This window comes from Trichosurus vulpecula, chromosome 3 (assembly GCF_011100635.1).
Source record: "Trichosurus vulpecula isolate mTriVul1 chromosome 3, mTriVul1.pri, whole genome shotgun sequence".
NCBI classification, from domain to species: domain Eukaryota; kingdom Metazoa; phylum Chordata; class Mammalia; order Diprotodontia; family Phalangeridae; genus Trichosurus; species Trichosurus vulpecula.
In genome coordinates, this window is record NC_050575.1 from 101,440,137 (window position 1) to 101,462,274 (window position 22,138).

At 50.9% G+C, this 22,138-nt stretch overlaps 3 protein-coding genes and 1 long non-coding RNA gene across 6 annotated transcripts in view; 1 reads left to right on the forward strand and 3 right to left on the reverse strand.

The window, feature by feature from the left end:
* MMP24 (matrix metallopeptidase 24) overlaps positions 1-2,683 on the forward strand; it is a 61,322-nt gene extending 58,639 nt beyond the window's left edge. Inside the window, exons 8-9 of the mRNA XM_036751745.1 lie at positions 507-773; positions 2,346-2,683. Coding sequence (XP_036607640.1) covers positions 507-773; positions 2,346-2,683 — 605 coding nt within the window. The remainder of the gene's footprint in view (positions 1-506; positions 774-2,345) is intronic.
* Positions 2,684-7,747: 5,064 nt separating this feature from the next.
* On the reverse strand, positions 7,748-9,312 carry LOC118844656. The gene is made up of 2 exons (XR_005009974.1): positions 9,221-9,312; positions 7,748-9,076 (listed from the first exon to the last, which is right to left on the reverse strand). It is a non-coding gene; the product is annotated as an uncharacterized LOC118844656 (long non-coding RNA).
* A 2,010-nt stretch (positions 9,313-11,322) lies between these two features.
* EIF6 (eukaryotic translation initiation factor 6) lies at positions 11,323-16,019 on the reverse strand. Of its 3 annotated transcripts, none has more exons than XM_036752595.1 (7): positions 15,789-16,019; positions 15,442-15,553; positions 14,993-15,078; positions 14,131-14,306; positions 13,018-13,194; positions 12,191-12,372; positions 11,323-11,611 (listed from the first exon to the last, which is right to left on the reverse strand). In XM_036752595.1, exons 2-7 carry the CDS (start codon positions 15,546-15,548, stop codon positions 11,602-11,604), a joined length of 738 nt encoding a protein of 245 aa, XP_036608490.1. In that variant the 5' UTR covers positions 15,549-15,553; positions 15,789-16,019; the 3' UTR covers positions 11,323-11,601. The 3 variants fall into 3 exon arrangements, with proteins under 3 accessions (XP_036608490.1, XP_036608492.1, XP_036608491.1); XM_036752597.1 differs by having other exon boundaries at positions 15,663-15,995; XM_036752596.1 differs by having other exon boundaries at positions 15,652-15,994.
* Positions 16,020-17,088: 1,069 nt separating this feature from the next.
* FAM83C (family with sequence similarity 83 member C) lies at positions 17,089-21,419 on the reverse strand. Its single transcript, XM_036748235.1, has 4 exons — positions 20,919-21,419; positions 19,444-19,611; positions 18,740-18,864; positions 17,089-18,382 (listed from the first exon to the last, which is right to left on the reverse strand). Exons 1-4 carry the CDS (start codon positions 21,417-21,419, stop codon positions 17,089-17,091), a joined length of 2,088 nt encoding a protein of 695 aa, XP_036604130.1.
* Positions 21,420-22,138: the final 719 nt, after the last annotated feature.

The window sequence follows — 22,138 nt, forward strand, 5'->3', positions numbered from 1 at the left end:
CAGGGCTGGAGATAGGTTTCTGGGTCAACAATAGAGGTGACAGGTGAAACTGTGGGAGTGAATGACTTTGCATAGTGAGTGATTGTAGGGAGAAAGGAGCTGAGGAAGAACTATGGGCTAAGTCAGAGGGGAGGTCCAAGGTTGGGGCATGTTTGTGGAACTGATGACCATGACAAATGAATTAATGATTGAGGGTGAGCCAATGGAAGACCAGTCACAAGGTACATCATGACTTTCCATTTATTTGTATCTATCTCCTTGCTCTCTAAGGGCAGACCTTGTGCCTCATTTCTTGTCTTACCCTTATTTCCAATGCCCTAGACAGGACCCTGTTCATAGGGGGAGAGAGTCACTGACTTCCTGGGCTCCCAAGGCCCTTGGGGACTGGATTGCTTGGGGTTGGGATATAAGGACCCAAGAACCCTTTTTCCAACTAGAGCAGAACTTAGGGATGAGGATGTTGGTCTGAATAGCTAGTCCCTAACACTGGGTTCCTCCATTCACAGGTGACAAATATTGGGTCTTCAAGGAGGTGAGTGTGGAGCCTGGATACCCTCAGAGCCTGGGAGAGCTGGGTACCTGCCTGCCTCGTGAGGGCATAGACACAGCTCTTCGCTGGGAGCCTGTGGGCAAGACCTACTTTTTCAAAGGGGAGTGGTATTGGCGCTACAACGAGGAGAGACGGGCAACTGACCCTGGATACCCCAAACCTATCACTGTGTGGAAGGGCATCCCCCAATCTCCCCAGGGGGCCTTCATCAGCAAAGAAGGCTGTAAGTGTCCTGACCTGGGTCTGTAGTCATATTCAGGGCCTCTTCTGGACCAATCCCTGGGCTCTGGGTGCGGATTGATAGAATGGGGGTGGTAGGAGAGAAGTCTACTGTCCCTGCCTTGGGAAGCTCAGTGTAACTCAGGAAACAAGAAACAATTCCTCAAGTTCACTGCTTTTCCTCTTGGAAAGATCATAGGGTTCATAACCAGAAGGAACCTTAGAGATCATTTATTTCAACCCACTCATTTTATAGAAAATGAAACTGAAATCTCTAGAACATGGGGTTTGACCAAGGTCATACAGGCAACACCTCCTCTGAACATCTAAGACTTGCTGTCCTGACTGCCATCTCTGCCCATCTAAGCCTATCCTACAAGGCCCAAGTGTTATCTCCTCCAGGAAGACTTTCTAGACTGCTTTTCCTGCCTTGACTCCTAAGCCTACAATATAGGCTCCCTTCTCTGAGCTCCCACAAAGGCAGATCACACACAATGTGGTATTCTCTTCTATCAATTTTAATGCGCAGTCAGTTAGGTTTTGTGAAGTCATTTAGGAGAGACCAAGACCAGGAAGGAGCCCAAATTGGGTCATGCACTTAGGGAACTTGAGGGGTGGAGTTAGGGAGTGAGTCTGGGGAATTTGCTTTTTGAATCTAAAGAATAGTTGCCTGGAGGTCATGAGACCCAGATTCTAGTCCTGGCTTGGCCAGTTAATCTATGGATGTGTAACCTTGGGCAACTCCCTTTTTCTCTCTTGGCCTTCTCTTCCGCAAGTGAAATAATAAGAGATGGGTATCAAAAGGCCTGGAAGCTCCCTTCTAGCTTTAGTGTTCTAAAGATCTACTTTCCATTATAACCCACCCACCCCTGCCTACAGTACTATTCTAAATTCTACCTCTGGGTCACTGGAGGCTCTTGGGAATAATGGGGAGAAGGAAATTGAGGGGAGGGGGAAGTACCCAAGGGTTCAGGAGAGGCTGTGCCCTCAGGACAGACTTTCCCAACTGAGGCCACTGACCCTGGGCTGAGAACTGTGACCATGAAGTAATAACCTTCAGTAGAGGGCAATGCTCCAGAGGTCAGAGAAGTAACATCAGAATTATGTGGCCCCAGACTGAGGGAGGAGGTGAATGAACTCTGAGGAAAATTACTCCAGAGTTGAGAGCAACCTTAGGCTTAAGGTCAGTGACACCAGAATTGAGGGTGACCTGAGGAAGGCTGAGGGAAGACAACCCTGGAAGACAGTGACTGGAGATAAAGAAGGCCTTAATCTGGCAGGGGATGACTCTCTAGGTGAGGGTAACTATAGACTAAAGACCAATCCTGGAGTTGGGGGACCCAAAGCTGAGAGTGGTGTGCCTGAGAAGAAAAGGACTTTGGAATTAAGGGTAACTTTAGGTTGAGAACAGCAACCTCTGAGTTCAAAGTGATTAGAGGCTGAGGGAGGCTCACCCCGGGCGGAAGGAATTGATTCCAAAGTTAAGGGTGAAATGTAGGCTGGCAGCAGGGACCTGCGAGCAGAAGATGATCCCATGCTAAAGTTGGTGGGTCTGATCCTGGCTCTGTCTCTTCAGATTACACCTATTTCTACAAGGGCCGGGACTACTGGAAGTTTGATAACCAGAAGCTGAGTGTGGAGCCCGGTTACCCCCGCTCCATCCTGCGGGACTGGATGGGCTGTAACCAGAAGGAAGTGGAGAGGAGGAAGGAGCGTCGCAGGCCCCAGGACGACGTGGACATCATGGTTACCATAGATGATGTGCCTGGTTCAGTGAACGCCGTGGCCGTCATCATCCCCTGTACCCTATCCCTCTGCATTCTTGTCCTTGTCTACACCATATTTCAGTTTAAGAACAAGGGGGCACAACAGCAGGTTACCTACTACAAACGGCCAGTCCAGGAGTGGGTATGACCAGCACGTCCTTGCCCTGCCAGCCGGGGCATCCTTGCCAGGGCCTGAGAGAGGGCAGGGACCTCACTCCTAGGACCCAGAGGAACAGGGGGGCGCCACACAGGTCCAGGCCAAGAGCCACAAGCAATGGGTTTGCAACTCCAGCCTAAAGCTTGGCTCTTGGAATCTACCTGGAAAAGGGGAATGGGAGAAATCAGCCAGAGCTGATCTCCAAGCACCTATCCCAACTTGGACCCAAAGCTCCCTTTTTAAAATGCCTTTGATCCAAAGGGAAAGGCAAAAGATAACCTTTGCTGAGGAGAGCTTTGTGGGGGGGAGGAGGTCTCTGCTCTTGCTGCCTCATAACTGTTCCTCATTCCCAGAGGCTGGAACCCCAATTATTAGGGGCCTCTCCTGGGATTCCCAAAGGCCCTCTGAGCACAGTTCACCTGGGAGAAACCAGCATTTGCTCCCTGACAGCTGCCTGGGCCTGTCAGTCCTCTTCTGAGGGACCTGACTCCAGGTGTCCCTGGGTATGGCAGGGCCCCATGATCTTAAGGTGAGGATTATGGCCTGGGGCAGGATCAGCTGCTTGCCTCCTCCTTTCTGCTCCAAACCCGGGCATTGTCTGGCTACTGACTCCCAACACCTGCTGGTCAGATGTTTGTAACTGATCATGGATCACGGAGCCTGTGTGGCTATGGAGGCAAGGCTCTCTGTGGGCAAGGAAGGTGTTTTTGTGACCACCCCCCACAACCAAGCAGGTTCCTCAGAAAACTGAAGCTTCCCCTGGGCCAATGAGAGGCAGGGGCCTCTTGTGCTCAGGGGGAGCCTATGGTCCAGCCTCATCTCTGCTGGACTTTCCTCTCATGTCACGAATATTTAAATGTCCCGTTACTACTGTTTTAATCCCCATTTGTCAGAAGCAATTCCCTGAGGACTTGGGAAGCTGTCTGTTCATCTCAGTCCAGTGTACACCAGTATAAGAGCCTCCACCCCAGAGCACCAAGGCCAAGTTCCCACTAAGAGGAGGGAAGCCAGGTAGTGTCTTGGTGGCCCTAGGGGAACTGGGATGGATCAAGAGTGAGGGGACGAGCTTCTTTGGGGTTGGATATCAACCATTGGAGCCCCTTGGGACTCTGGCCACAGGGATGAGGAGCTAGGCTGGTAGCCCCGACTCACTCCTTGCTAAGAACCCAGGGCCATGGGGGAGACACTGAAGGCCAAGGGCCAGGAAGGTAGCTGGCCTTGGATGGTTGGAGAGAGGTTGGATCCCCAAGGAACGCGGACGCCCCAGAATCGAGAGATTTTCTGAGCCCCAGACCCATTGCTGTAGCCTTCCCACTTTGACTTCCAGTTCCTTCCTGTATGGTCCCTGTCACTATCCCAGGCCCTAGCCCCATCTGCTTCTCACCTCCTTTCCATTTCCCATTGCCAGAAGAGGCAGCTGGTATAGCAGTAGAAAGAGCGTTGGATTTGAAGTCGAGAGCCTGGGTTTGAACCCTGATTCTGCTAGTTTCTGACTGTGTGACTTAGGTAAGGCCACTTCTCATCTTGGCCTGTTTCCTCATCTGTAAACTGAGAGGGTTAGTCTTGATGAGCCCGTGTTCCTCCTCCTACTCCCATCCTGATCCCCATCCCCTCCCCACTCCTGACCCTATGCAGGTCCCCCTTCTGTTCTTGGTCCTGGGCCATGCCTAGAGTTGGGGTGGAAGGGAGCACATAGAGCTACTGCACTGCCACTCCCCAGCTATTCCAGTGATTCCCCTGCTGCAGGGCCCTTGTCCCCTCAACCATGCCAATGATTCTCCTGTTGAAGAGCCCTGCCCCACTCCCCCCTCACCTTTCCCTGCCTCCCCAGCCACCTCCAAGGGACTGCCTGAAATGCCAGGCTTCATTGAAGCTAGTCAGGATAGGTCCAAGGTGGACAGAAATCCATTAAGCAGACAGACCTGAGGGACTTTCAGCTTCCCGTCTGTCCTCGACACACTCTGTCCCTGAACCCATTTTCTTTTTACTTCCTTCCTCTCACATTGGGCATGCTGTATCCTGAACACCTCTGCTTTCAGGCCAGGATGCCCTGTTTGGGATAAACCAGCCCATGAAAAGCTGGATTTGCAGAACGGACAAGTCTTTACTTTATAAAAGGGAGTTCCCTAGGATTGCACCATTAGTGCATTTAAAATGAGATTCTGGAAATTCAAGTTACACACAGCTTTTCTAGACACAAAAGGATTGTGGATTATAGAGCTGCACAGGATCTCAGAGACTTTGTTCAATTTTCTCATGGTAAATCGAGTTTCAGAGAAGGGTCACAATGAAGTGGGGCAGATTCAAATGTCCACTGCAAAACATGAAATTTTCCACTAGCATGTCCACTTTCAAGTGGTTTTCATAGCTGGTCTCAGTGACCTTTCTGTTCACCTGTTCATACCTCTTCTTTGGACCTATCCACTTTTCCTGGGCTGGACACCTCCTCCCCCCTCCCCCAATGCCCTTCATGGTATCTCCACAGTGTCCATCATTAATAGAACTGAAATTTGGGCTCCTCAGACAGCATGGATGAGGTCTCTCTCCAGGACAATCAGGTTCCTTTCTCTCCATTACAAATGTGAGGTATTTTATCATCAGCATTTTAGCACCAAGGCTATGTAATCTGTGAACTTAGCCTCCCTTGGGCCAAGGAACATAAAGCCCTGGGGTCTTCCTTGTTTCTACTTCTCCTGGCACAGATATGCCCAGAGCCATAACTTGGTATCCTAACACCTGGGGCAAATCTAATTAAGAAGGGTGCAGAGGAGTGGCACAGGCTGGAGGCAGGATAAACAATCTGACTTCCTGTACAGGGCTGTTTTGGAGGGAGGTAGCCTATTCCCTCTCTAGACCTCTACTGGCCCATGACCCATGACTCCCATCACAAGGGTACGGGTCAGTGGATCACTTCAAGACATGGGCATGGAGATTTCCTGACTACTGTAAGGAGGACATAAGATTCCCTTCCACTCTCTTCCCCACCCCCTCTCCACATCAATGTACAAAGCCATGGTTGCCCTAAGTATTGATCTCTGGAGACTCAGGAGCCTAGAGAAACTGGGGCTGCCCCTCCAATGTGAAATCCTTGTAGAAGTTTGCTTGGGGGTGAGGACAGGGCCAAAGCAGGTATTATTGGCTCCTCCTTCCTTAACTATCATTTACTCCTTTCCAAGTGGCCCTAGGACTCTGTCCTCAAGCTTGTTCTATCCAGCATTTTTGTCCCTGACTTGAACAAAAGTACGGATAACTAATGCCTATCAAAACTGTGTTGACACAAAGCCAGGAAAAATTAGCTAACACATTAAATGACAGGATCTGGAAAAATCCTGGCAGGCTAGGAAGATAGATAGGAGAAATCTAAAATGATGGAATTTAATGGCAAATGCAAAATCCTCCACTTGGTAAAATATATATATCATATATATGTATATATATATGATATATATATTGCTGTACAAGTATAGAAAGGGGGTGGGTGAGGGCTAAACTAGTTTGCACAAAAAATATCTGGGAGTTTTATTGAACTTCAAGCTCAAGGAGTCAGTAGCATGTGCATTATAGCCTAAAAAACAAATGGTGTCCCAGACTGCATTTAGAGAGGCCTGTCATTCCAAACAAAGGTGTTGATGGTGCCACTGGTTAGATCACATCTGGGGTAGTTGTGTTGTTCTGGACTCCATATTTTAGGAAGAATATTGAGAAGCTGGAGAGTTGCAAGAGGAGGGCAGACAGGAAGATGAAGGAACTGGAGGTTGGGGTGGGGATATTGAGCCTGGAATTGAGATTGATGCTTTCAAGTATTTGAAGAGCAGTGGGGAGTGTGGGGGTTAAGTTTGTTCCCCTTGGCCCCACAGAGCAGAACTCAGAGCCCTGGATGTTACAGGGACAGCAGTATCAGTTTAGTCTAAAAACTTTCTAATAGTCTCAGCTGCCCAAATAACGGGATGAACTACCCTTGGTCGGGAATGAATTTCTTATTATGAAGAATGTTCAGGCAAAGGCTGGATGACTGTCAGGGACATCACAGATGTGACTCCTGGATCAAACACAAGGTTAGGCTAGATGCTCTCTCTAATCCCTTCCAGCTCTAGGTTTCTATACCAAGTCAGTAATTTGCTAAATCTATAAAATTCTTTATGAAGGGGTCACCCAGAAGCCTCCTGGGCTGGAAAGTGGAGGCAGGACACAGAAGTCTTCTGGGGCCCTGCCAGGACAACTAAATGGAGCACCCACTGGGCTATTTACTCTAATGCTTCCCTCCTTTGTTGGTGGATCTTTTTCCTTTTGTGGTCACATCTTAAACTCTGGAGACTTGTTTATGCTAGAAGGGGAAGATGATTCCCTGCTGGTGCCCTAGGTTGAGACGCTGGCCTCTGCCCTGGCTTGGGCATTCTCCCAAATGAACTTCCCAAGTCACCAATTCTCTCTTCTTGTGCTCATCCTCAATTCTTGCCAAGGGCCAGCTCCCTGGGATGGGGGACGTCTGGCATCAGAGACATAATCTTTCTGTCAATACAGTGTTTTATACTTTTCGAGGCACTTTATTAGGTGACATCTTTTGGCCTATTTGAAACTCACAAGGATCCTGTTAAGCTAGCCGGGCAGATAACATTACCCTCTTTTGACAGAGGGGATAATGGGGCCCAGAAAGAGGATTTGACTTGGTAGGGTCATGCAAGATAGTGGTGAACTATAATTGAGTGCTCTCTCTGTCACACCATGCCCCAAATTGTGATGGCTGCTGGGCAAGGCCTGGCTCAGAGGGGGCCTTGGGTATCTTCCACCACTTCTGACCAATATCGGTGAAAAGAATGAAGCCACACCACTGTGCCCCACTACTCATCCCTGCTTGGGCCCTCTCGTCACTATCCCTTCTGAGATCATGGCCCATGCTTCATGAGGGCCTGGAGCAGTCCAGCTCAGCCTCTCCTCCATTCATCTCATCTTGGTTCCTCCTGGTTCATCTTCTTCCCTCTTCCTCTCTGATGCCTGGATCCATACTAGGGTCCGGGTTTCTGCTCTGACCTCCTGAAAACCCTTAATCCTGTGTGGTCCCCTCTGGGATCCTCCTGAGCCCTGAAGATACTGGGGTATAGCTGAGGAAGGGAACAGAGGAAGAGGCACTGGGGGCAGAGGAAGGGGCAGGCCTCACTGGAGTTGGGGGCAGAGTTTGAGTTGGCCCCTTTCCTGACCCACTTGCCCACCCTCCATCCCCCACACCTCCACCATAGTCTGTGTGTCTTCCCCGACCTGGCCAAGGCTGAGGCCTCCATACTGGTGCCCTTAGAGTCTGGGCTCCCATCACCCTGGACGGCATCGCAGCATTTCAGTGTCCGTCACATTTTAAAACTGATCAGCCTTTGTATAATGTTTTTTAAACCATTTCTAAATAAAATGAAAATATATAGATTGTCATTTCTCTGGAGAGGAGGGCGAAGGAGGGACAAGTGGTACGATATCCTTGGGAGATGAATGCAGATGGGAAGAAACTGAAGGGTCTGGAGATTGGGAGCAGTGCTTTTGGAGACCTGGGGATATTTGAGTGTTTGAGGACGAGAAACCTAGGATCCCACGGTAAATGGGATGGAGAGGAAAGAAGACTGTAAACGGTAGCTTCCAGGGGCTCCAGTCCACGGCCATCTGTGATGACCTGGAGAGTTGTTTCTACGCCCTCCAGAGAGAAGGAGAAAGAAGAGTGGGTGGGGCCGAGGGAGATGGGCAGTGGGGGCTTCATACTAAGTAGAAAGCAATAATCAGGCTGAAGCGGGTCTCAGGGAAGAGGTACAGGACCTCTGCACCTTTGTTGGGCGGGGGGGTCTGGAAAGAGAGGCGGCTGGCCACCCCAAGACTAAAAGAATTTCCAGAGACAAAAGGGCTCTAGGAGTTAAAGAGTAAATGTGCCGGCAGGCAGGAGATAATAAGGATGTTGGGCCCGGGGCAGGGGGCAGGAGAACAGAGGGAAGTGGTGGCAAGGTGACCTTCCGCCCCCCCCCCCCCCCGGCCAAGATCACGATGTAATGAGGGGCAGACAAAGTGGGGAAACGAAACGGAGGCTGTCCGGCGGGGGTCGCGGTGGGGTGGCGCAGGGTGGCCACGGCAGGCGGAGGGGGGCGTGGGGTCGCAGCGACATTCTCCGCAGCCAGTGGCAGGCGGGGTCCTGGCCCTCGGCTCCCGACGCTGCTCGGGAATCCCGCTAGTACCAGGGGGTGCAAACGATGAGGAAGCGAACGTCGTCGAGGAGCCCCCAATCGGCGGGGTCCGGGCACGGCCGGGGAGCCGTGTCGCCGGCCTCAGGAGCAGCGGGCTCGGGCGTCTCCGGGGCCGGGTCGGGCGGGCCTCCGCGGTCGCCGTCACTGCAGCCGCTCAGCTGCGATCCCATGGCTAAGGGAAGGCAAAGGGCAGCTCAGGGCGGGGACGGCACCCCATTACCCCAACTCCCCTCCAGCCACAACCCGACTCACCCCGCCCCACCAGGAAGAGATCGCCCCTCTCTGCCCCACCCCCACCCCCGCTCCCTCCTCCCACCTTCGGCCAAGGCGATTCAGGCCCGAGTATTAGATCTCCGAGCGGCCGCTGACTGCGCCTGCGTGCTAGAGCTCCGAGGGCTTCTGGTTATTACATCAGGACGCATTCTTCGCAGCCAATCGTTAACGAGAATACAGGCACGTGCCTGTCAATGGTGGGGCGGGGCCAGACAGCTTACCTTGCCCCGCCTCCTCCGGCATGGGACTGGGAGATGACCCCACACGCTTTCCTCCGCGAGTTTCCATTGAAATCACGTGTGCTGGGACACCCCCCCCCCCCTCCCCACCCCAAGGTGGCATCTGTCCTATATCTCAGCCAGCTCAGCTCCATAGGATTCCTCGGGGTTCTTTTCCGCTCCTGCACAACCCTCCCTCGCTTCAGGAGAAAAGGGCGAGGCGAGGTCTCCACTCCATCCCCCACCCACAAAGCCTTGCACGCTGTGAACTTACAGTGAGCCTTCAAAATGCAGCTCTTCTGTGCGTTTGGGGTCAAGTTTAAGATCCAGCGGGAGTAAAGAATCACAGCAGATTCACTACCCAAACTCTCCTGGCAAGGAGAGGACGTTAGACTGGTTAGACAGACATAGACTGGGGTTGAAATGCCTTTAAAGACCAACCAGTGTATCTACCTTTTTTTTTTTTTTTTTTTACAGAAGAGTAAACTGAGGAAAGAGAGAAGGAAACAGACTCAGGAACCTTAAGAGTATCACAAGACAAGTGAGAAAATGCCATCGGTTCTAGCTCAGTGTTTACCAAACCAAGAAAGTAGGAAATTTTAATTAAGTTAGGAGAGGCAAAGATCAGAATTGGTAAGGATGATCTAGCACGGAATCAATGGGAAGGGCTCTTCTCACTGTTAACAAGAGCAGAGGTGCAGGGTTCAGGGTCACTGGGCTAAGGTCCCAATAGAAGTCACCTTTGTGGAATCCTGACTCAGAACTTCTTTCTAGCCCACCCCCCCAAAAGCTGCTGGTCCGTCAGAGCCTCTACCTCCCACTGCAACCACTCTAATTTAGGCTTTGCCCAAATGTTTATCTTCCAATCCATCCAAGTTGCCTAGGCAATCTTCTAAAGTACAATTCTGATCATGTCGTTGCTCCATTCAAGTATGTTCAGGAGTAACTACTCAATGCTCATTAAACAAACAATACATTTCATTTGGCTTTAACCTAACCAGTTTCAGCCTTACAAAAGTTCCTTTCTCCCCAGTTAAATGCCATCAAAACTAGCCTCAGGTGCCACTGATTTTCCTAAACCACAGAAGAATGTCATGGGGGGAGGGGGGAGGCAAAACTTGTGGTTTCCTATTCTAGGATCAAATAGAAACTACTGTTTGCCATTTAAACCTGCCCATTATACCCTGGCCCCTTTCTGTCTATTAAATCTTCTTTAACACACTATCACTCTTAATTTTACCATCCAGATGCTCTAACCTACTACCTACTTGTTATTCTTCACACACCACCTCCAAATCTTTGTATTGAATATCCTAAATACCTAAAATGCTCTCCTCATCTGAGCCTCCAATCTTCCCCAGAGTCCCTCAAGACACAGCTCAAATCCAACCCATTGTCGGGGCCTTTCCTGGTCCCACCAACTACTTTCCCTCTGGGATTGCCTTCCATTACACTGCATATATCTTGTATGTCCAGTTATTTGAATGTTGTCTCTCCCATTAGAACATAAGATCCTCAAAGGCAACGGTAACATTCTTGTCTTTCCTTGTATATATGCCCAGTGCTTAACAGGTACTTAATTAAAAAATGATTATTAACTGACTACACTACTACCCGACGTTCATATCCTGGACTTAGCTCATGCCACCGTCTAGAGTGGGCTCTCCAAGTTATCTTCATCTGCTCATGTTTCTTCCATTAAGACCCAACCCAAATACTTTCTCCATGAAGCCTTTCTATGAGGGGAAGGTGGATTTTCATCCAATTTTTCAAAGCACTTCCTGGCTCTCTCATTTACATCAGTTATTGATTATTTCTAAAATCTCTAAGTCCCTTGAGAGCAATGTCTAGAAGCAAGAATATTTTCTAGGAGCTACCCTTCTTCCCCAAGGCAAGAGTCCCTTTTAACAATTTCAGGCAGCCAGGATAAGAAAATATAGAACAAGCGGTCCAAATGCTTTTTAATGGACAGTGGAGATCAAAAAGCCAAGGTGAACTCATTCAAGGGCTTTTTTTTTTTAACAGTAAAAATGAAGTTACAGGAGACCAGTCTTGGAAGCTTTGTTATGCTTGCAACAGCCATGGTCCAGGCTCCCAAGCAGAGATGCTAAGACTTTCTCTGTAAGGCCTCACACCATACTGGAACTCTAGCAGAAACCAAACTCCTTATTCAAGAGGCCAAACAACAGGAGCAACAGGTAATCTCTCAGGTTAAACTGGAAAAAAAGAAAAAAGGTCCATTACACAACTGTTTTTCAGCCAACCCCCAAACCCCTTCCCCTTCCACTACAGCAAGGGGTTGCTACCCTTTTTTGTCACGGACCCCTTTGACCATCTGGTAAAGACCAGGGATCCCTTCTCAGAATAGTATCTTTTCTTGAAGAAAATGCTAATTTCAATTAAAAACTAGTAAAAATAAAGATGTCATTTTCCTTCCCCTTCGAAATTCAAGAATACCCTGAAATCTATGCCCACGCAATTCAGGTTAAGAATCTCTGCTTTACAGGGACCCTTGGTCCTTCTGTGAGACTATCTTTAAAAATCTGTCCCTCATCTGGGGCACAAAAGGAATTCTAGAAAGGGGCTATCAATGAACAAGTGTGCTCTTGTTTCTTGGCCATTAGCTGAATGCTTAGAAAGCCAAGCTGAACCAGTTCCTGAAACTACAGTTGAATTATTTTATCAATACAGGTAGGTTCTATATTATAGAGGAGCTGGTATTTTTGGTTTAATACATATCAATCCACAAAAACCTTCAAGGAAACAGGAACCAGGTGACCACAGCAGTCACTAACCTGTCGATAAGGGAATCTCGCATCTTGGTAGCAATGGTGCTGGGTCGGGCTTCGTTCAGCTTGAAGACACTCTCTACCACTGACAGCTCTGTACTAGTTGTGTCCAGACCACAGAAGGCACACCAATCGTTGACCACCATTCCAGCTGCAATCACCTCGCTTCCCCGGTTCACGGTACCAGCCTGCCAGAGAGCCCGGTGTGTACCAGAATGTCCCCCTCTTCAATGTTTTTACATGTAGATATCAATTCTCTAATCCTGGGGGCCCTAAGAAGCTGTACTTGATCCTGGATGTCATCAACACTATGACTCTTTACAGCTGTCCTTTCAGTCCTCACCTGGTATTTCTCATGAGTTCTAGGTCATAAAGATCCTTGTCCTTATTAGATGACTACCCCCAGACCTATATACATCTTCACCTATACTCCAAAAATCAGATTTGGTAAAACAGTACCCAGACTTTAAAAAAGTGATCAATGTCTAAAAATCCAGAGCTTGAAGCTCTGAGGTTTTTTTTTCTTCCCAGGGTGATGGGGAAATGCACAGAGCACCACACTGCAGCCTCCATGCCTACTCTTTATTCTCATAGCTGCTCTTGTCCCTGGCCAATCATAAAAAAGCAGCCAAGCCTAAGGTGACTGATGTACCACTTGGTAAAAGGCAAGTGTTGGCTTGCTCTGCTTTTATGAGATGGGGTGGGAGACTCTGAACACCTTTGTCCCATTAGAATACAGGGTGGTAACTCAACTGAATCACCAGGATTAGCCCTGGCTAGAATTGCTGAAATTGGGACAAGTTGGGCCTGAGGGCAGAGGGAAAGGTACTCACCACCAGTGGAACCTGGAGAAGAGAGGACAATTCATCTTGGTCCTCAATGGAAGTCTTTGGGTGCACTAGCCCTCCCTGATTGCTGAAAACACAGTAGCTTCCCACCAGCACCTGGTCAGCCACTGTCTGTCTGAAGACTTCGACCTTCAGTACATCAGCTAGAATTTCTTCTGTCTCCTGTGAGTGCAGACACACAGTTCAGAACCCTAGCTTATCAGAAGTGTAAAGAAATACCAGTCCTCCAATGTCTTCAGTTTATCAGCATCCACATTCCCACCCAAGGAAGAAAGGAAGATTTGGCTGTATCTATATTCAGTCAATACTGAGAAATGGGGATGAAGGGCAAAAGGGACCGCTTCACTTCTCTGGGGCTCCAGTGTGGCTCTAGATAAGCAATCCTCTGCAGGGCTATGAAAGGTGCCAGGAGCTGATCACCACAGTCCCTATCCCCCCAATTGAGAGCCAGAACATTCAGAGAATCATCAATTTGGAGCTGGATAGGGTTCAGGAGGCCATCCAGTCCAACCCCCTAATCTTACAGATAAGGAACGGAAGCCTAGAGAGGAATTTTCCAAGTTCACATTTGTAATAACAGAACTGACATTTGAACCTAAGTTCTCTGACTAAAAAGCCAAAATACTCTCTGCTGTACTAGTGTCTATTCTTCAAAATAGATGTTAAAGGGTTAATCATCCCACTTCCAAAAGCCCTGTTTTGGAATTGGGTTGTGATTTTTCTCCAATACAAGTCATGTGCAACTTTGGGTTGCTTCCCCAAATGACTGCAGCACAAATAAGCTCAATGCCCTTTCTGTGCCTAGTCAGTCTTCCTAGCTAGATGAGAAGTTTCTAGGAGACAAGGCCCATATCCATCTAATCTTCACCATAGCCCTGCACAGGACTCAGATTCAGAGAATTAAAGTTAGGTGAGACCTTAGAAACTGCTTAAGATTCAATCTCCTTATTTCACAAAGACTACATACATTACTTTATCCATATTGAGATTTTCAACACTCAAATGCTCCCAAGAGACGCACTCCTACCAGACTACCTAGGGACTAGGATGACATTGTGTCCACGTGCCTCCCTGACCCAAATGCCAAAACCTCCTCACCCTGTCCAGGTCGGGGTGAACAAGAGCTACATAGTCATTACAGGTGGTAACGTTGCCGAGTGCTGAGAGTCGTTCCTCTACCCGTCGGATCTGCACTGAGTCAGGGAGACTGTTTCGGATGTGCTGTAGCTCCTGGTCTGTAGTATTGTTGGGCACAAGAAGGCCATGCCGGTTTCCTGGTGAGATCCAGAAGGAAACAGACACTAAGAGCTTGGGGGAGGTAGGGGGTGGTGGAGCACAGAAGCAGCACCTACTGATTTTTCTGTTTGTCCTTCATAAAGGGACACATTATCTCCTGACCTGGCTCTGGCTCCATAGGCCCCCATGCCCTGTTTTTCCCTCTTCAATGTTGTAGATGAATGTACCATCTTAACACCCAGCACAGGGATCTGAACATAGTAAGTAATTAGTTTTTAATTAATTCAACCAATGAATATGGGTTCTCATACCCACCTGGGTACCAAATGTCTTGGCAAGAAATCAAAATTGGCACTGTCTGGACAGTTAATGATAAACTTGTTTCATTCCAAGATCCAAATCTGTTATCTCAGACTCCTACCCATTTCAGGCTCAAGGGAAAATAGTGTGTAAGGTTAGGAGGTAATACACTCAACCTGACTGCTGCACCAATTGCAAATACAACTTTGAAAGGAAATCTATGACTCTGAAAGACTGCATGGGTTGGGAGCAAGCTTCACACCAGGGAAGCTTTACTCAATGCAATGAAAATCAAAAGGGCCTGGGATGACGTCACCAGGGCGTGGGGATCTTCTGAGTCATAAGGACCTTTGTACCATCCCGGCAGTCCCCCGGCATCCCCCTTTCCCCTCAGCCCAGGCCTTCGACTTTGAGCCAGACATACCCACACACATGCGACCAATGATCCTGCAGCCAGCGATGGAAGCGTGTACCACTGGAATGGTCTCGGAAAGCTCGCCCTCAAACACACTGTGAACACACAGTCATGCCACAGGTCACTGAGTGACACCCCAGAAAGGACCATGGTGACTCTTCTCTGGTGCTGCTGGGCTTCTTCCTCCCCCCTCCCTCCCAGGTCAGCCACACCCCTCCGGAGGCTTCGGAGCTCAAACAGATCCTGTTTACAGAAACGCAAGCCTCCTCCCAGGCACTCCCTCTCCCAAAGCCTTTGGAAATCCTTGACACCCGCCTGTGAGGGAGGCTGAACGAAGACAACCACCTCCATAGTAAAGACGGGGACTCTGCGGCCCAGGGCGGGGACTGGATTCACTTAGAGTCCTAGGATCCAAAGAGAGGCAGGCCTCCGCCCTCCCCGGCCCCCTCGGGCCGCACCTGTAGAAGTTCTCCGAGCCGCCGATGGCTACCAGGCAATAGGTGTTGGTGAGCTTGGCGAAGCAGCCGATCTCGCAGTTGTTCTCGAAGGAGGCTCGGACCGCCATGAGGCCTAGGGAAGGCGGGGAGGGGGGGGGGTGTCAGGGCGCCACGCTCTCCCAGAAGCCGCGGCTCCCTCGGGATCCCCCCGACCCGACCCCGAGGCCGTACCCAACACTCGCCTTCCCCCGAGGCTGTCTGAGCTCGGCCCCTCCGGCCTCGGCCCGGCAGCACCAATCGATCCCCGGCTCCCTCCTCGTCCTCCCCTGACTCTAACCCCTCGTGTCCCGCCGCCGAGCCCGGCTCACCGGGCAAAGGCTGTCGCACGAGGCGCTCTCGTAATTCGCTTCCGTTTCCGCTCCTGAACTAAAAGACTTCCGGGACGAAGGCCCCTATGAGGCTGCTCCGGTCGGTACTCCGGGACCACTACTAGATGATTCCCAAACTTCGGCAGGCCGGGACGCGTGAGGAGGGAGACCTCCGGAACTCAGCGACAGCTCCCTACTCCAATCCGCTCGGGACACTTCTGCCGAAGCCCCGCCCCTTCCGGATTTTTTGCGTTCCCCCCCCCCTTCCCCGCCCCTTTCTCAGCCATCACGCCCCACGCCTCCATCCCTCCCAGCTCCGCCCACTGCCTCCCTGGCTCCTCGCCCCCGCCTCACCTCAGCCGACCCTCCCTGGGTTCATCTTTCAAATGAACACCTTGCAACCTTCTTCCCAGCTCGGCCGGGAAGGAGCCGAGTCCCCAGCCCCAGATTCCCACAAATCACGGCAGTCGGATGTTGGTCAGGGCCACTTAGGTTTATTTGTGTTAGTTTCCCACCCTTACTGAACATTGATGTGGCCCAGGGAAAGGGCTGTCTTATGTGACCCTGGGGGGAGGGGATTTGCACGGATTCGTGTGCCAGTTGGGTCGGACTGACTTGTTGCTGCATCCCTCTTCTGGACAGCTCCTTGGCTAGTTCCCCCAAACAGGGGGAACTCCTCTAGTCCTCCTCTCCCTTTCCTGGTCCCTCCCTCCCTTCTAATAGCAGCCCCAGGAGTCAGGCAGGACAGTCTGGCAATTTACTTTCCTAACTTCATCCTGTACAACAGGCTAGGACCACGCTGATAGAGAGCTCACTACCTTAGTAGTGACAATCCTATCCACAACCCTTCCCTCCCCTCCTGCCCACCAAGGGAACATAATTAATGAGCACAAAGTAAAGGATGAATAAATACTGGTTGGCCTTGTGTGTGTTGGGGTCACAGATCAGAGTCACTATGGTGGGAAGTCAGTGAGGTATGGGGGTCAGTGAGATTGAATATTAGTGGATAAATACAGTCCATTGTGGAGTAAAGATGGGGCGCGGGGAGCAGGGTTAGTAGGGTCGGAAATGAGGTTGTAGTTAGTGGGGTTGGGATCAGTAGGTTGGGATTTTAGATGAAGAGGTTAAGGGTCAGAGACATTAGAGGTCAGTGGGGTTGAGGGAGGCCTTGGCCTCTGGTAACACTTGCCTCTGGTTCTAACCCTTGGTTGAGTCTGTGACAGGTCAGACCATCAATAAACTGGGACCAGCCACAGGTGTTTTCTGTAGAGCCTGGGCCTGAGGGGCAGGCAAAGGGGTCTTAGGTCTCAAAGCGGCTTCGTATTAGTCTGAACTTGGACTTGTTATATTTAGTGATGAGATCCAGCTTGCTGTGACCCAAAGTCAAACGTTTCTCATCCCCAGGAGTATGATTCCGGGTACCAGCAGGGATGCAGGATGGTTGAGGACCAGGAACACTGGAGACACTGGGCTCCTGTGGGTTAGGGACAATAGGTACACCAGAAACAACAGATTCCCGTGGGTTAGGAACACTTGGGATGCCAGGGACACCTGGGTCTGGGTTCCTTTTTATCCCCTGTAGCCTGTGATATTTGGTGATGAGGTCTAACTTGCTGTGGCCCAGGGTAAGCCGTTTCTCATCTTCAGAGGCTACCTTGGCCCTGCCCATGGAATCTGGGGTAGAGGTCCTAACTGGCCCTGTCCCCTCTATCCGGAATGGACTATATTTAGCCACAAGGTCCAGCTGACCCAAAGTTGACCGCCTCTGATCCACAGACTGCTCCCTGACCTTGGCATGATCCCCAGAGCCTGGGTTCCCAGAACCAGGTGTCTGAGAACCCCTGGGGAGGAGGTCTAGTCGTCCATAGTTGTGGCTGGGAGGGGATGGCTTCCTCTCCTGTAATGGCTTCTGACTTGTTTCTGGGGCTAGTGTAGGCATTCCACAGAGGCCCCTGGATAGGCTGGGCTCCTGGCTATGGGCGAGCCCATTCTCTGGAAGTCGAGGAAGGGGCACAAGGTGGAGCTGGCGAGAAAACAGAGGGTTCCCTAACCCTGGTCCTGTTACTGGTCCTACCCCCAGCCCAAGCCCCAGCCCTAGTCCTTCCTGATTGAGGGCTGGTGATGACTGAGCCCAAGGAGCTGTTCCCAGTGTGCCTAGGCTGGGTCGATAGGCTGTGTTTGGGTTGTGGTTGGGGTCTGACAATCGCCGGTGCAGAGGAAAGGGGCCACTGGCTTGACGTCGACCAAGACCAGGGGAACCAGAAGCCATAAGACCATTGAAGCCAATGGCACCGCCACCTCCAGGCAGCCCACAGTAAGAAGAGCTTGTGAGGGGGGAACATTTGACACTGCCAAGGCTAGGGCCAGTTGGTGAGGTAGATGGTGAACTAGGGAGGCCGGACTCAAAAGCCAGGACAGGTAGCGGTGGGCGGGGAGCCCGAGGAGCCAAGACATCTTCCTCCCCTCCAGAGAAGCCCTCCACAGCCTGAGACTCAGCAAACATGCAGCGGAACTCTCGGTCGAAGTCCTCAACAATGCGTCCCCGAAGCTGCAGCACGAGGCTGGTGTGGACCTGGCTGCAGAGCCATGTGAAGCTAGGAGGGGGCAGAGAAAGCTGGGTTAGCAATCCAAAGGTGAGCTGGTGAGAGGGGCCCCACTAGGGTCAGGAGGACAGCACCGGGAGGAGGCAGAGCCCTGTGAGCAGGTCCCAGAGCCTTTTACTACAGTCCCAGCTCTGCCATGGACTCCATGTAATCTTAGCCACATCCTCTCCCTGCCTAGGTTTTCCCCTCTGTAAAATAGAGATTAGACCACCAACGTTCTTGAAACCTTTTGCAGCTCCATCTTTGATAACTATGCAGAAGAGATCATCTTATAGGCAAAAAGTGGGACCCCAGCTCCCATCTTCCACTATCCAAGTCACTCCTCATTCCTCATTCTTTCGATCATACCTGTAGCTCCCAGCCACCACCTGCTCACAGTCAATGATGACAAATTTTTCCAGCGCCTGGCCTGTGAAGCGTCGTCCTGCCTTGCTGCAGTAGGTATCCCCACAAATGCTCCGCACACGCATGTTCTAGAACTCAGGAGGAGAGGCAGCGTCAGGAGGCACTTTTCTGGCCTCAAAGACTTTTCCTGCTAACCCTAGACCCTGACCCATCCAAGGCCCACTCAATTTAATTAATTTCATTTCAACAAAAGTTTGTAGAACGCTAACAATGTGGAAGGAAGGCATGGTCTTAAGGAGCTTATATTTTACAAGGAGATTAAAATGAATGCAATAGGTGTAATACACAATAGAGAATGAAGAGGGTCAAGGAGAGATCAGAGAACTCCGTGTATATCTGAGGTGGGCTAGAGCACTAAGGGGGTCAGAGAAGGCTTCAAAGAGAAGGTGGCTCTTGATGTGAGCTGAAAGGTGGAGGTGGAGTGCACATTTAGATAGCTGGGGCAAATGTTCAGAGGGGACTTGAATAACCTTGGAACTGCTGTCCCCTGATCTTCATCTCTAGATCAACTAAACCCTGCTTCTACTGAAGAGTGGGGTCCTCCATTCCTACTTATCCTTGACCTGCCCCTGGCCCTGCTGATCCAACATCCCACTGATCCCAGTCTGCTATCTCTGGCCCTACTGACTCTACCCCAGTCCACTGACCGGCAGGTGGCCCCCTGTGAGATCCATCTTGTAGCACATCTCCAGGAAATGGTGCAAGTTGTCCTGAGCCAGTAGCAGGTAAACAGGCACAGCCCGACGTCCTGAAGCCTCCATCAAATCACAGAGAAGCTCCATGTCTGTGAACACATCCATTACCACAGCCACAACCTGCAGGGGTAAGGGAATAGGGTCCAGCAATCGGAGCCAAGATACTTGGGTTCTGGACTCAGCTCTTGCACCTCACTCAATGGGTAACTTAAGGCAAGTCTTTCTCCCCCTGTGAGCCTCAGCTTTCACGTCTGTATCATTTTGGGGGGGTTGGACTTAATATACTATATGACTATAAAAGGGAAGAGGGAGACTCGAAGGAAGCTTCCAGGTCTAAAATCCTAAGTGCTCTTTCTAGCTCACCCCGACCCCAGCCCCAGAGTCTCTCCCTCTCAAGATTAAGGACTTTCTGAGCACCTATGGATGGCCCCTTGGACAGTAACTCAATTCTTCCTCCCACTCCCACTAGGGCTAGATAAATGAACTTATGGTCAAATTTTACAGATAGGAAGACTGGGGCCCAGACCTGGAAAGGTGGCACAATGAGTTAAGGACTGAACGGGGACTTGAATCAATGTAGTCTGACTTTGTCTCTGACAGGACATGTAGCCAGGGAGAACCACAGATTCAAGGCTAGAGATTGGCTTCTAAATGGTGAGAGGCAGGAGAGAAGCCAAAGATCAAAGCAGTTGGGACAGAGTTAATGACCCTATTAGATGCTTTATGGGGCCACCCATGCCCCAGGGCAGCACAAGGAAGCAGTCCAGGAAAGTTAAGGGTGAAAAAAGGGATCCAAGACCCCAGGACTAGAGTCCTATTGGGGGAAGGAAAGCCTCAGAGGGACAGGACAGGTTTTGCCTCTCCCTCCCTAGGTCCTGGTCTGACTTCTGATCTCTGAGCCTGCCCTTCCCTCTCATGAAATTTCAATTCATTAGTGAGCCAGACCTGGTCACTCTCCAGCATCAATGAATCCAGTCATCCAAATGATCTCTCTCCCCCAGGCCTCTCCTACAGGGAGTCCCCCAAAGTTGTACCACTGAGTTCCAATAATGGTGAAGGACAGAGTCATCCCAACTGTCCTCCCTTCCCCCAGGAGAAACAGGACCAGAGAAAGATAGTGGGAAATCTAAGTGTCTTAATATGTATATGTTAGGGGGTGGGGGGTGGAAGTCAATGGAATCTCTCCTCAATCCTTGACAGCCTTATTGTTCTGTAACCCACTCGTCTAGGAGGCCCCACCCAACCCCCATTACTTCCTGGGCTGGTGCCTACTATGAGTATTATAGAATTTGTAACCTAGATCCAAAACTCCCTGCCCTTAATCCCTGGCTCAATCCTCCCCAAAACAGCCCCACCCACTCAGCCCTTATCCCTTGGTCCCCTTCCCTATCAACCAGTCAAGTACCCAAACCCATCCAGCCTTGTACCGTTCGGGCTTGGCTGAAGAGGAAGCGTAGTAAGTCTTTGATGTTCTTGGCCTTGTCTCTCTGGAAGTGGACAACAGCTTGTGTGGGGCTGAAGCCTGTGGCCTGGGGTACTTCAGGCCAGCCCAGGTCCAGGGCAGGTGGTTCAGCATCTGTTGCTGCTGGGAAGTAGGTGCCAGAGGTGGCCTGAGAGATGAGGCTGAGCCGGTCAGTGGTGCCAGAGGTCTGGGGACCTGCCTTGCCATCTTTATTTCCACTCTCACCAATCTCGGGGCCTCCACGAGCATGTTGGGTCATGTAGTTAAGGTCCAGGGCAGAAAGGAAGGGCAGCTCACGCTCCTCAGCAATGACTCGAAGATAGGCGGCCTCACCATGTTCCAGGAGGGCATCTGCAGCCAGCCGGGCAGCTTCACTGTGCTTCAGGACCAGGGGTAGGGCTTCTCTCCACCAGGGCTGCTTGAGCTCCTCTACTCGGCCCCGAAGGGCTCCTGGGCCTCCAAACATGATCTTGAAACCCACTCCCTGAACCCTCACCTATCCAAAATGTACCCTTAGCCCCAAGGCTCCAGCCTTGGGTTTTGGCCTCCCCATGGCCAATGCTTCCTTGCTGTTGCTGGATGACCACAGAGAAAGATGTGAAGAAGCAAAAGCTTTGGCCTCACCCTCACTCTGGGGGAGCCAGGCCCATCCCGCAACCCTAAGTCTGTGCCAGGCTCCGCCCTTATTGCCCCCAGGACACTTTGAGGGAACCTGTCAGATCAGCCCCACCCGCTGCTGTCAGGACCTGCCCAAACCCCACTGAGCGGATTGTCGAAGGCCAGTGGTTTCTCCTTGGCCCTGGGCCAGCATCAGCACCAGTTTCTGAGCACCTCTTGTGTCCCCTATTTCACAGCCCAGATGACCCCATCTTATGCCCAGGCCTTGCACACCGACACAGACATACTGACATGTGTAAACACTGACAGACCTAGACACACAGGGATACCGCCTATTGAGTTATGCTCCTCTCCCTCTCTCCTTGCTCAGCTCTGAACCTGGTTGCTTCTAGCCTAGCCTGGGCCCTGGGGCAAGAAACCTTGGTAGGCTCAGACCTCTAATCCCCAGGCAACTCCTAATTCTGGTGTTAGACCAGCCTCTTCCTAGGCCCAGCTTGGGACAGGACCTCCCTGGGGCTGGGAAGGGGGCCACAGTAGGGGATTCTTGGTTCCTTAGCCAGGTTCAGG

Bases quoted from the DNA above. Each gene is read 5' to 3' on its own strand.
- FAM83C (XM_036748235.1), bottom strand. From the start codon at position 21,419: ATGTTTGGAGGCCCAGGAGCCCTTCGGGGCCGAGTAGAGGAGCTCAAG. The intron at 19,612-20,918 runs GTACAAGGCTGG...TTACCCCTGCAG, and splicing joins TCTTCAGCCAAGCCCGAACG to GTTGTGGCTGTGGTAATGGA. The intron at 18,865-19,443 runs GTCAGTGGACTG...CCTGAGTTCTAG, and splicing joins TCACAGGGGGCCACCTGCCG to AACATGCGTGTGCGGAGCAT.
- EIF6 (XM_036752595.1), bottom strand. From the start codon at position 15,548: ATGGCGGTCCGAGCCTCCTTCGAGAACAACTGCGAGATCGGCTGCTTC. The intron at 14,307-14,992 runs GTATGTCTGGCT...GGATCTCACCAG, and splicing joins CATTGGTCGCATGTGTGTGG to GAAACCGGCATGGCCTTCTT. The intron at 12,373-13,017 runs GTGAGTACCTTT...GCTCTCTGGCAG, and splicing joins TTCTCCAGGTTCCACTGGTG to GCTGGTACCGTGAACCGGGG.